The 12,898-nt window shown below is 42.4% G+C and overlaps 1 protein-coding gene across 3 annotated transcripts in view; it reads left to right on the top strand.

Annotated features, from left to right (window-relative positions):
* Nucleotides 1-12,898, top strand: part of SLC23A2 (solute carrier family 23 member 2) — an 82,835-nt gene that overhangs the window by 55,704 nt on the left and 14,233 nt on the right. For all 3 annotated transcript variants that reach the window (XM_075207384.1, XM_075207383.1, XM_075207386.1), the window contains 5 exons: nt 265-446; nt 3,312-3,432; nt 4,075-4,231; nt 6,962-7,109; nt 7,249-7,354. In XM_075207384.1, coding sequence (XP_075063485.1) covers nt 265-446; nt 3,312-3,432; nt 4,075-4,231; nt 6,962-7,109; nt 7,249-7,354 — 714 coding nt within the window. The remainder of the gene's footprint in view (nt 1-264; nt 447-3,311; nt 3,433-4,074; nt 4,232-6,961; nt 7,110-7,248; nt 7,355-12,898) is intronic.

Genomic DNA, 12,898 nt, shown 5'->3' with positions numbered 1-12,898 from the left:
CGACCTATGTATGCTAAGTACTGAGCCTGTGGGGCTTCCTCCATCAGACTATTTTACTGCAATTACTTTTCGGCTCTTGCCCAGCTCATGGGGTTTGCTTACTATCCGAATTTCCATTCTTTTTTGTAATTCCTCGGAGTGTTGTAAAAGGTCCGACGTGTTGCACTACTAAGGTGTTGAGAGGCGTGCGCTTTTCTCAGATGGTAGTTCAATATCTGTAATCCTGTTCTGATTTTATTTACCACCTCTCTCCATGTTCTATAGATCCAGGGAGCCATCATCATGTCCTCGCTCATAGAAGTGGTTATCGGCTTCCTCGGACTGCCTGGTGCTTTGCTGAGATATATAGGACCACTGACGATCACTCCCACAGTGTCTCTCATTGGCCTATCTGGATTCCAGGCTGCTGGGGAGAGAGCAGGCAAACACTGGGGCATAGCTATGCTGTAAGTAGCAACGCTGCCGCTGTCATTCCAAATACTGTAGTCACATGGTGTAATGAAGCCATGTAGGTATATATCATTGGACGTGCCGCGACTGTTCTCAATGTGATGAAATGGAACACGGAACCGTTGTCCAAAATCACAGCGTCCTGTACAGGCTAAATGTGGCTGCATCACCCAGCAGAGTGCACAGTTCTCAGCACTATAGAGGGGGTGCTCTGCTTCATATCCAGTTAGACCTTCTAATGGTAGGAGCTCTGTTAAGAGTTATGTAGTTGCAATATGCTTGTGGCCAGTAATGCCTGTTGTTTAATAAAAATGCCAATGGTACAATTGTCAGATAGCGTTTACTGATGAAAATAATTATTTGGTTGCTGTGGGTTACAGCACGTGTGCTAGTTACACCATGTTATTAAATAAACTTTTATTAGCCTTGTATGGGTACTGTCAGCTGACAACTACAAAGGTACTTTCTCTGGCTACAATAGTGTGCCAGTGATTACCTTATAGACAGTTACCTGTGTAAATTGACAATGCAGGTAATATTACATAGTGGAATTACTGTGTGATGCAGGTACATAACTGCCTGTATATTTTTATAATTCATATAAAGTTTCCTATTATGTAATTCTTATGTAAAGACATGCCAAGCTCTGACAAATCAAATCTGTACTCTTCAAGTGTCCATCTTTCTTCAGTGGTTGAATAAAACAGATGACATCCGGATTTGATTGGTTGCTTTGTAGCTCCTCCCACTCTATGCCTTCCCCCTGCTAACCTCACACTACTTTGATTAGTCCATCGAGGAAGAGCCCACTGATACTTGTTCCAACTATTACGTTTTACACTACGTTAGTTACACTGTTGTCTTTATTAATGTGGTCCACACGTGATGTTATTGAACACCCTCCATCTCTCTGCACACCTTTAGCCTTAAATGCAAATTAAGATGCTGCAGCCTAGTAGATTATGTAATGTTCTTGGAAGCACTAGTATAATAAATATATGTACAGCGATTTCCACTCCCTGTGGGTACAAATGAACGCTTTCAACCTGTACGTACAGATAAAGTGACTGCATTAATGTGCATGTAATGTCTCCACTGTTAGCTGTGCAAACAACATTGTTGTCAGGCAGAATGGCCTATAAATCCACATTATAGCCCCATTGATGTGTCCTTTCCCTGAGAAGTTCAATAGGACATTATTCAGTAGTCTGTAAATAAGTCTTGTGACCTTTCTCCCTGTCATAGGAGTATTACAGAGGGAAATTGCAAATTATAATGTGTTTGTGCCCTTTCGCTCCATGAAAGGTTGCCGACTTCACTTAGCCTGCCTTACAACACCTGCATTACCATTGGACAGGTGTACCGCTTGCCTGCCATTGTCCTCGGTGTGTGTGCATATAATATAGAACAATAGGCGTTTGATACATGAAGTTAAGTGTCACATACTGCATGTTGATCCAGCCAGATCGCAATGGGTAAAAGTGCTTAGAGGGCTGTATGATCCAGTCACACAACAATGTTGGTCATGGGCTCAGATGGTAGAGGACAGTCTTGTTGTGCGAGAGAAGGCAATCCACAGAGTGGGTGCAGCCCAAAAAAGTTTACTGTCTTGGAATGAGAGGTACAGATCTTGCACAAAGTATAGGGGTTGAGTTGGGAAATATTCAGAGAAAAGTGAAGAAATATATGTTGGTACAGTTTTGTTGATCATATCGTATGTTTGAAGTATTTTATATTGGATTCTGTAAACCACAGGCAACCAATGTAGAGACTGAGAGAGTAGAGCAGTAACAGAAGGGCGTTTTGCTGCTGTGTTAAAAATAAAAATTGTTGGGGTGAGAGTCTAATTCAGAGAAGGCCACTGAGGGAGATTATTACAATAGGCAATGTTGGATTTGATGAGTGCATGAATTTTGTTTTTGTTCACCTTGAGTGCGATATGTGCGTATTCAGAATATGTAATTAGATGTATGTAACAGGATTTGGATACAGATTGAATATGGAGAACAAAGGATAGTTCTGAGTCAATGATCACACCTAGGCAGCGAGCTTGACGGGTAGAGTTTATAGTCATGTTGTCAAAAGAAATAGAGAGATCAGGTAGGGAACGTCTGTTGGCTGGTGGGAATATTATTCAGTTTTTGAAAGATTGAGTTTGCACTAGTAAGAGGACATCCAAGATGAAATGTCAGTAACGCAGGCCAACACAGATGGTGAGAGATCCGGAGGGGATAGGTCATTTAGAATCATCCGCCTGGAATCCAAAGGAGCTTTATTAGTTTTCATAGGAAAGTGATCTAGATGGTAGAGAAGAGCAGAGGGCTTAGGACTGAGCCTTGTGGTACTGCAACTGATAAACGGAACAGGTAGACCCAGAGAAACTAACACTTAAAGAGAAATTTGATAAGTGATGCAAGAAACAAGATAAGACAGTGTCCCGAAGACCTATAGAATGTAGCGTTTATATAAGAGAGTGGTCCACAGTTTCAAATGCAGCAGAAAGAGCCGGGGGCATTAGAAGTGACGAATGGCCTTTAGATTAGATGTGAGCAAATCATTTACCACCTTAGTCCGTACAGTACTAAGGTGTGTTGGTGACGAAATCCTGACTGAAGAGGCTTGTGTGAGGGGAGTGTTGGCAGCCTCTTAAGATGCTTGGAGGATCACGTTGAGTGTTGTTGTTTTCATAAACATGTTGTTTTACGTTCATCCAGTGAGCCTACAAGTAGTCACAATCGTCTTTAGAAATAGTCTTATGCTTTGTCTTGTCATGTCACCTCCTATGTTTGTCCCCTTTTATGTTGATGCCAGTCTATGTGGTCATGAGATAAAATAATCATGTACTTGTTGTTTTCCATCAGCACCATCTTCTTGGTCCTGCTCTTCTCCCAGTACGCCAGAAATGTGAAGCTGCCACTTCCCATATACAAGTCTAAGAAGGGATGGACGGCCTATAAGTTTCAGCTCTTTAAAATGTTCCCGGTGAGTTGCGTGGCCGACTTAATCAGACTTGGGGGTAGATTTACTAAACCTTCTAAAAAGGAAAAGTGGAGGTGTTGTCCATAGCAACCAATGAGATTCGAGCTATTATTTCTATACTGTACTAGTGTATAGTGTACTCGATAAAGGATAGCTAGGGTCTGATTGGCTGCAACACTTTCCCTTGTTTTAGAAGATTTGATAAATCTGCTTTATGGATGTGAACGGATTGTGCAACTATTGGACTTTCATCCCACGTCGCACATGAAGGAAGTTATTTAATTTGCATCAAGTTCTTATGAACTTCAGTACACAACAATTAAACCTGGGAAGCAATGTATAGATCCTAGGGCTCCACCTGATGTGCCGCACAGAGAAGTCTACCATCAGTACAAATCAGTTTTTGGTTTTGCCCAGGAAGAGAAAGATGTTATGTTTTCCCCTAAAATTCATTCCAGACGACCTTGTGTAGAGCAGATGTCACATGATATGGCCTGTTTGTAACTGTCAAGATAACGCAAAACCTCTTAATGGCGATGACTATGCAAATACATGAATGTGGTTGGAAGTTGTACCCCCCCCTTTCACTGTTAATAGTTCTGTTAATAATTGGTGAGAACTAATATCCTTTCTCCAATTTTGCAGATTATTATGGCCATCCTTGTATCATGGCTGCTCTGCTTCATCTTTACTGTGACTGATGTCTTTCCACCAGATAGTTCCAAATACGGCTATTATGCTCGTACCGATGCCAGGCAGGGGGTCCTGACTGTGGCCCCTTGGTTTAAAATTCCGTACCCATGTAAGTATCAGTCCGTATTCTTCAAAATAATACACAGTACACTTACATTTTGTATTATAATGGCAAGTGCTTGTGTTTTTGGTTTAATTCTTACTCTTTTTAAGAGAATGCAGTAGTCTCAATGAAAGTTTATCACTGTGATAAAGTGTGCCCTATATATCGGATGTAATTTACATTGTATCTGGTGTTTTGCAGTATGGCACATATATTCCTTTCTAAGCTTGCATGGTATAGAATTCTGTAAATCCTCTGTAGGGGCTCTGACATTCCATAGAATGTGGTCTATAGCTCCGCCATACTTACTGAACTGATACTCCATGTCCTAGAAGGATTGTGGGTACAGTAGCTGAGATGTAACTCGCCCAAATTACACATTTATACATTTACGCTTTTCATGCTCCTGGTTGATAAGTTTCTTTAGAGCCCTCTCAAATATTTTTATCTCGTTTTTGATCCCAACGATTTATAATGGAAACCCCCCAATTTTTATAGTTTGCTCTCTCGCATTTATTTAAAACTGGCACTTTGTGAGCATTTTATATAATTAAGTTCTCACATTGTTTTCCACTATACCACATAGTAACTTGGTACCCTGGTAATCCCTTTATCTCTGCGCTCTTGGCTTGCCCTGTGCAGCACACATTTGGATTGCCCTTCTCTTCTGTTACTCCTCTTTTTGCTTTTCTCTCAACCTAATATATTAATTTAACACCAATCTCTGCTTCTCCTGCTTTTATTCCATTCTCTAAATAAAATATTCAGCACCTCTGTTATTGAGGCCGTTTGTTGGTGCTTTTGTGTGGAACAGTGTGGTTCCATTAGATCGCATTCTCTGTGTACACTGCTCTGATCCACGTGTGTGTGTTTAAACCACATTGTTGACAGAAGGGGCAGTTTTGTATTGGAGGACAGTGTTGTTACTGCCCCCCTCTGACCATTCAGGGACTGTGCTGGATAAGAGAACTTGTAGGCTCGGCCCTTTAGAAATCACCTTGTACTTTTGCCGTTACAGCGTTAATATCCCCGCTTGTGGCTTTCCCTCCATTAGAGCAGTGTACACAGGGACTTGCATATCTTGTGTTTTCGAACGCTGGTGTCAGGACGCATCATTCTAGGAAAAGGATTCTTGTAGAGATCAAGGTAACATTGTACATTCCCTTAATAATGTTGTGTTTTGATCACTTCAAAAAGATGCAGTTGCTCGTTACGGAAAAAGTTTTGTTGTGTCAACTACAATAATTGAGAATATTTATCTTAAGAATTTCTGTAAATCACTGCTCATCTCTACCACATCTGAGAGCAGAGCTGGTGGAGAGGAGAAGACTTGTCTCCTGCCCGCCAGTCCTGCTACCAGTAGCACCTTGACCCTGTCTGTGGGATAGTGTATACACACTAGTGCGGCTAAATAAATCGGTAGGTGAGGACATGGGTGGAGTTGTGTGTAACGTGGCTATGTGTATGGACAAACTGAATTAATTAACCGCAAATGGGCAAACTTAATGTAGTTATGGGTAGCATCAAAACCTTCCTGTCCTTAGCACAGGGCCTGATCATACACTAAATCTGTCAAACATTCTAAAAAGTAGAGGTATTGCCCATAGCAACCAATCAGATTCTAGCTATAGTGTATCTAGTACAGTGATGTGCAACCTGATATACTTTAAAGGCTGTGTGCGGCCCTCCAACCTCCAAAAGGGCCGCGCATTACCCTTAATTTCAAAACAACTTTAGCACGCCCACATCACTCATACCAAAACTCCACCACTTGCCCCTTAGATCGCCCCACAGACCTCTTCATATCGCACCATGGACGATGTAGTCCAGATTGCTGCCACCTTGTCGTCTGATTGGCTGTGCTGCGTGCCCCCCTGCAGTGTGCAGAGGAGGTCACATGACGAGGAAGCCAGCTGCTCCCATCCACTCTAATGTTCTGCTTGCAGAGAGTAAGTGAGATTGGGAGCAGCAGGCTGGGGCCACAGGTTGAAGCCTGGTAATCCACTAGTGGCCTGCAGGCTGCCTGTTGCCCACCACTGATCTAGCACATTCCTGAAAGTGATAGCTAGAAACTGAATGCTATGACCAGCACCAACACTTCTGCAATGTCATGTAACTCCCAGTCCATATGAATCCAGTTACTGGTTACCATGCTCTCTACATGTGGGTTTTCCGCACACTGACTACAGCGAGGACAGGAAGGTCAGGGCCTCAGCGAGTGGCTGATGCAGCATTGATTGAAGTAGAGCTCACTTGTGGTAAGATAGGGTGCAAGTCATTCCATGTTAAGTAATTCCTTCTAGTCTTTATCGACTAATGTCAATAATGTTAAATGCTTTACATCTGTATTTTCCAGGTATGTCTTTGTCATTACTTTGTTAGATTTGCTGCAACCGTTGAATAAGGAGAATAAAGATGTAAAAATTACCCTATTCTCATAGTTCTAATCAAAACTTATAATATACATGTAATTATTTCTGTAAACGTCTTCCACTAGGTATATGTTCACCTTTATTCTATTGCAGGTCTGAGGGATTAGTCATTGTTAGATTACAATGTATAGATCGTGTTGGCACCATTAGCCACTGTTTTACCATGAATGAGGGGAGTTGAGGCATTGCTGTATTATTACAGTTCATATAAAATGATGAATGTAAGTTTATTGATTGAATCCTACCCCCATTTACACTGGTAGTTTCTAACACTGACACTTTCTTGTCTCTCCTCTTCTCGCAGTTCAGTGGGGTCTCCCCACCGTGTCTGCAGCTGGGGTCATCGGGATGCTAAGTGCTGTAGTAGCCAGTATTATTGAATCTATTGGCGATTACTACGCCTGTGCCCGTCTGTCTTGTGCTCCACCTCCTCCAATCCATGCCATTAATAGGTTAGTTATTTTGTTTCTGGGGATTTACACACGTGTGCATAATGAGTGTGTGAGGTGTGCTGGCCTGGGGCCTTGTGCAAGGAGAAAACATTTATTACATGGGTTTAATGCTACATATTAACTGTTGTGTACATGACAGGGGGATTTTTATAGAAGGTCTTTCCTGTGTGCTGGATGGAGTGTTTGGCACTGGAAATGGATCCACGTCGTCCAGTCCCAACATCGGTGTATTGGGAATAACAAAGGTAAGACCATCTAAAAGACATGGTTTTGTTTGTATACTCCCTAATCAGAAGGGACTTTCCAATGTGCTCTGTCCTGGTTATTGGAGAGAAAAAATAAATATCTAGAAGTAAAAATAAAATGTCTATCCATCTTTAGCTTGAGTGCATTCTCTTTCTACATGTTTAGCGTGAGCGCGCTCTTTCTCCGTCTTTAGCGTGCACACGCTCTCTCTTTCTCCGTCCTTAGCGTGTGCGTGCTTTATCTTTGTCCGTCTTTAGCGTGTGCGTGCTTTATCTTTGTCCGTCTTTAGCGTGCACACGCTCTCTCTTTCTCCGTCCTTAGCGTGTGCGTGCTTTATCTTTGTCCGTCTTTAGCGTGTGCGTGCTTTATCTTTGTCCGTCTTTAGCGTGCGCGCGCGCTTTCTCTTTCTCCGTCTTTAGCGCGCACGCGCTTTCTCTTTCTCCGTTTTTAGCACGCGCTCTGTCTATCTCCGTCTTTAGCGCGCGCGTTTTCTCCGTCTTTAGCGCGCGCTCTCTATCTCCGTCGTTAGCGCGCGCTCTACCCGTCTTTAGCGTGCGCGCGCTCTACCCGTCTTTAGCGTGCGCGCGCTCTACCCGTCTTTAGCGTGCGCGCGCTCTACCCGTCTTTAGCGTGCGCGCGCTCTACCCGTCTTTAGCGTGCGCGCGCTCTACCCGTCTTTAGCGCGCGCGCTCTACCCGTCTTTAGCGTGCGCGCGCTCTACCCGTCTTTAGCGTGCGCGCGCTCTACCCGTCTTTAGCGTGCGCGCGCTCTACCCGTCTTTAGCGTGCGCGCGCTCTACCCGTCTTTAGCGTGCGCGCGCTCTATCCGTCTTTAGCGTGCGCGCTCGCTCTCTATCTCCGCCTTTAGCGTGCGCGCTCGCTCTCTATCTCCGCCTTTAGCGTGCGCGCTCGCTCTCTATCTCCGCCTTTAGCGTGCGCGCTCGCTCTCTATCTCCGCCTTTAGCGTGCGCGCTCGCTCTCTATCTCCGTCTTTAGCGTGCGCGCTCGCTCTCTATCTCCGTCTTTAGCGCGTGCTCTTTAAATTAAGCGTATCTTCTATTAAATAGATGCATTTTCAGTTTACATTGGTCACTACATGTTGTTAAACTACACGTTCCAAAATATAACAGCAATTAAAAAAAGCTGGTAGAAATAATTGCCACAGGCAGTATATGGCGTGGAGCTACATGTCCCAGAGTGTTGAAGCAGCATAAGTCAGCTGAACTAGGCACGTGCCAGAAACCAACTTAGCAAGTTCTCTGCCAGATCCTTATAACATGGAAGTAATCCGATCCATACAAATTGTGCAATAAGATCTTTTAGGGAACAAGCAAGTCCATATATATTACTTCTGCAGAGTGACTAGTTCTGTTTTATCATCACCCGACAGTCATTGGTAGTAGAAGCAGTTTTAGTGAAAACACTTGTAAAGCATTAGTTTAGAATAGTAAGTACTGCGAGTCTATTCCAACTCTCCATTCAGCTCCTATAAAATCAGACTGTTCCCAATTGCACCTTCTGCATCGGTGCTCCCTGCTTATTCATCTTAAAAGTAAATTTATGCAATCATTGGCGGCTACTAATAGTAGTTTGTCTGCAAACCCATAAGCTGGAAATAAGCGATCCTCTTTTCCGAATTAACCTACAAGTATGCTTCTGAACTGTAGGAGGAAACTCATGCAAACACGGGGAGAACATCCAAACTCGACACAGATAGGGCTCTGGTCAACATTGAACCAATGCCCCCATTTTTTTTTCTTTAATATGCCATGCACATATGCTTGCAGGTTTATGGCATTATAGAAATAATGCTGACTATTCAATTTATTAGTCCTCACTAGTAAGTATCCTTAGTAGTAAGTGTATCAAGGTGCTTCTTTAAATTGAGTGACAACTTATATTATAGTATTATTTAGATTAACTTAATATTTAATACCTTACAGACCGGAGTTGGAACTGAACTCAAAAAAGGCACTCCAGTCCACTAATGAGTGATATTGAAATATAATCAATAATCTAAACTCAACATACATAGTCTCATAGTTTGGCAATAAGCCTTTATTCCAGAGATTAATGTTGGCGAAATATTAAAACATAATAGAAAAGATGTGTAAAAGAAAGAAATGTGATATTTAAAAACAGAAGAACCCTTCCATATGTATATTTGATAATAGGAAATGAATATATCTTGAATAACCAATTATACCCTGTTATGAATTTGGTCTCTTCCTGAACCTAATGATAGGTTTCTTAGTATTCTCTCACAATTCCTATAACCATATCATTGTGTAATGGTATGTGAGCCGTTTTCTGATTTGCATTATAAATAAAAGCGATCTCTTTATACTTTTATCTTTGAGCAGTGTCTGTCTTAACAGTTTCTACTGCACTTATTTGGACCATTAATTAGAAATGGATCAGCCTATAAAACATAATTACCCAGAATCCCCATTATATAGTGAGTTGTTATGTTACTCAGATATTATAATTAACTTTACTGTAGCAACATGTAGCTATGGAGATATTACATGTGTGGATCTCTGTGAGATTCAATAAATTGTTGTCCTATATTGTTATCTTCACATAGGGAGCAGTCTTGTACAGAGTATTATACAGCCTATATTCTCATTCACTCACACATGCATTCCCTACTATCGAATATAGAACTGAGGATCCCCTCTCGCATAAACTGTGCAATCACTCTTATATGTGATCTAGATAGTCTTATATGACACTGTAATCTTCTAAATATCCTGGTATCAAAATTATCCGCCAGCTCCAGAGGGTCCTCACTAGCAGGTACACAGGGCTGCCAAGAAGAATTCAGGGCCTGGGTACAACAAATTCATGGGGCCCCCCTCATAGTGAAGTAAGCCCCAAAATTTTTTTGCGCCGCCTTACGGCGGCGCAAAAAGGATTACGTATATGGTCATATATTCAGGGGCGTGGCTAGCCAAACGGCAGTGCAAAAATTTTGGGAGGTGCGGTCATGCATTTGGGGGCGTGGCAAACGTGCCATTGGGGCGTGGCTAACATAAAAACCACTAGGCTCTCAATTCGCCGGAGCGTCACATATGTTTAAGCACTCCTGACTTTCAGGACATCTACCACCACAGGGTAGTATACAAACAATGCAGTGTGTACACAAACAGTTCAGTCTTGGCCTACACCTTACATTGGACACAACATTCACCAAAAATTGGTATTGTCCCTACTAGAATCACAACATTTCACACACTGTGCTGCTCTCTCCTACCTGTTCTTCTCACTTTCTCCACCTGTGGCTGCTGCTTTCTTTAGTTGTGGCTTGTCCGGATCCAGAAATGTTGAAGGACCTATTTTGAAAAAAAAATGGCTACATTTAGAAAATTACAGCCAGCCCCAGCGTTAAATCAATAGCACCCACGATTAATAATTAGGCCTTCCTCCAGCTCCAATATTACAATAATGTGCCCCTTCATCATCGCCATGCCTTATGATCACACTGTGCCCTCCATGCTGTTTTTGCCCCCTTCATCTGGCTCCCCTTCATCAGACTATACTATGCTGCTCCCCCCCTTTTTCAATCCCACTGTGCCATGCCTCCCCCCCCCCTTTGTAACCCCACTGTGTCATGCTGCCCACCATTTTTTAACCCCACTGTGCCATGCTGACCCCTGTTTATTAACCCCACTGTGCCATACTGCCCCGTTTTTTAACCCATCTGTGCCCCTCTCATTTTTTCACCCCCTCTGTCATGCTGCTTTCCCATTTTTTAACCCCTCTGTGCTCCCCCCTCAATTTTTAACCCCTCTGACATGCTGCTTTCCCATTTTTTAACCCATCTGTGCCCCTCTCATTTTTTAACCCCTCTGACATGCTGCTTTCCCGTTTTTTAACCCCTCTGTGCTCCCCCCTCAATTTTTAACCCCTCTGACATGCTGCTTTCCCATTTTTTAACCCCTCTGTGCCCCCACTCATTTTTTAACCCCTCTGACATGCTGCTTCCCCGTTTTTAACCCCTTTGACATGCTGCTTTCCCGTTTTTTAACCCCTCTGTGCTCCCCCTAATTTTTTAACCCCTCTGTCATGCTGCCCCCCCGTTTTTTAACCCCTTTGTGCCCCCTCATTTTTTAACCCCTCTGTCATGCTGCCCCCCCGTTTTTTAACCCCTTTGTGCTCCCCCTCATTTTTTAACCCCTCTGTCATGCTGCCCCCCCCCCCCGTTTTTTAACCCCTCTGTGCCCCCCTCGTTTTCCTCCCTTCACTTACCTTTTCTCCTCTCTTGGTCTTCTCTGCTGCTCTGTGCTCCAGACTGACTAAATGCTGGGCATGACATGATGACATCACACCCAGCATTCAGACAGTCTGAATAGAGCACAGAGCAGCAGAGAGGAGGGATGCCGGCTCCGCGATCAGGTGAGTATGTTTTTTTTTTTTTTTAAACTAGCCTGCTCCCCCCACCAACGACCGAGCCCCCCCCCCCCCCCGCCAAAAAAAAAAAAAAAAAGGAAAGGAAAAAAAACGTTTTAAAAAAAAAAATTAAAAAATTAAAAAAAATCAGCAGCGCAAGGGCCCGGGCCGGGCCCCCTGACATGCCGGGCCCGGGTAATTAGTACCCGCTCCCCCCCCCTCTCGGCGGCCCTGCAGGTACATATAGATAATAGACCATTCAACACTGTCGGTATGTTGTGGGCACCACTGGGATTAGTAATGATTTACTCAGAACAGCAAACAAACACCTATAGACGCTTGTGTCCGCTGTCACTTCTGGGTCTGAGACGTCATTCGTGATGTCATCACGCCCCAATGTACGTTTCGCGGTCGGCTATTTCGTAATGCGAATGCTAGCTATGAAGTCTTTTTAAATATTTCATCACCAATCATAGATTTAGTTTTCTTTAGATGTTTTCTTTTTATTGACATATGAGAGGGTGTATTGGGCATATTGTAAACATTACAAGCCTATTTACACGTACTATAAACTTTAGAGTGGAGAAAAATAATATCTATGGGCTTCCACTGAATATTAGTGCGATCTCAATCCATGTGTTATCTATTGTTACTAAAAGTAATAAAACAAAGTTAAAAAATATTCATTTTGATATACATTCAATATATAAAATATATTACTACATCCGGAATAATAAATACAAAAAAAATAAATATAATAAAACTGATGCGTGGGAAAACTCATGAGTGAATGTGGTGAGTGAAATAATGCACAATGTGAATAAATAAGTACAATCAGTAACTTTAATTGTAAGACGCTCATTACAAACAGAAATAAATATATATAAGGATGAGTGATTATGTTGCTACTGATTAAAACACTCGCAAAATTAAGTATACAGAAAAAAGTTTAAAAAAAAATTAAAGAAAAAAATAAATTGAGTGAGTGATTGTGCAGACTGGGATGGTGATTAAGGTAAGTGTAAAAAATATCAAAGGTAAGTATATACGAACATAAGTGCATAAACAGGCTCATAAAAAAACGTGAAGTGAAAAAACGTGATTGCATGGATCACAAATATATTTATAATTATTTTATCGTTAACATTATGA

The sequence above is a fragment of the Mixophyes fleayi genome, chromosome 4 (assembly GCF_038048845.1).
Source record: "Mixophyes fleayi isolate aMixFle1 chromosome 4, aMixFle1.hap1, whole genome shotgun sequence".
Taxonomy (NCBI): Eukaryota; Metazoa; Chordata; class Amphibia; order Anura; family Limnodynastidae; genus Mixophyes; species Mixophyes fleayi.
Note: the sequence above shows the minus strand (reverse complement) of the source record. Positions and strands in the feature narration are given on the sequence as shown.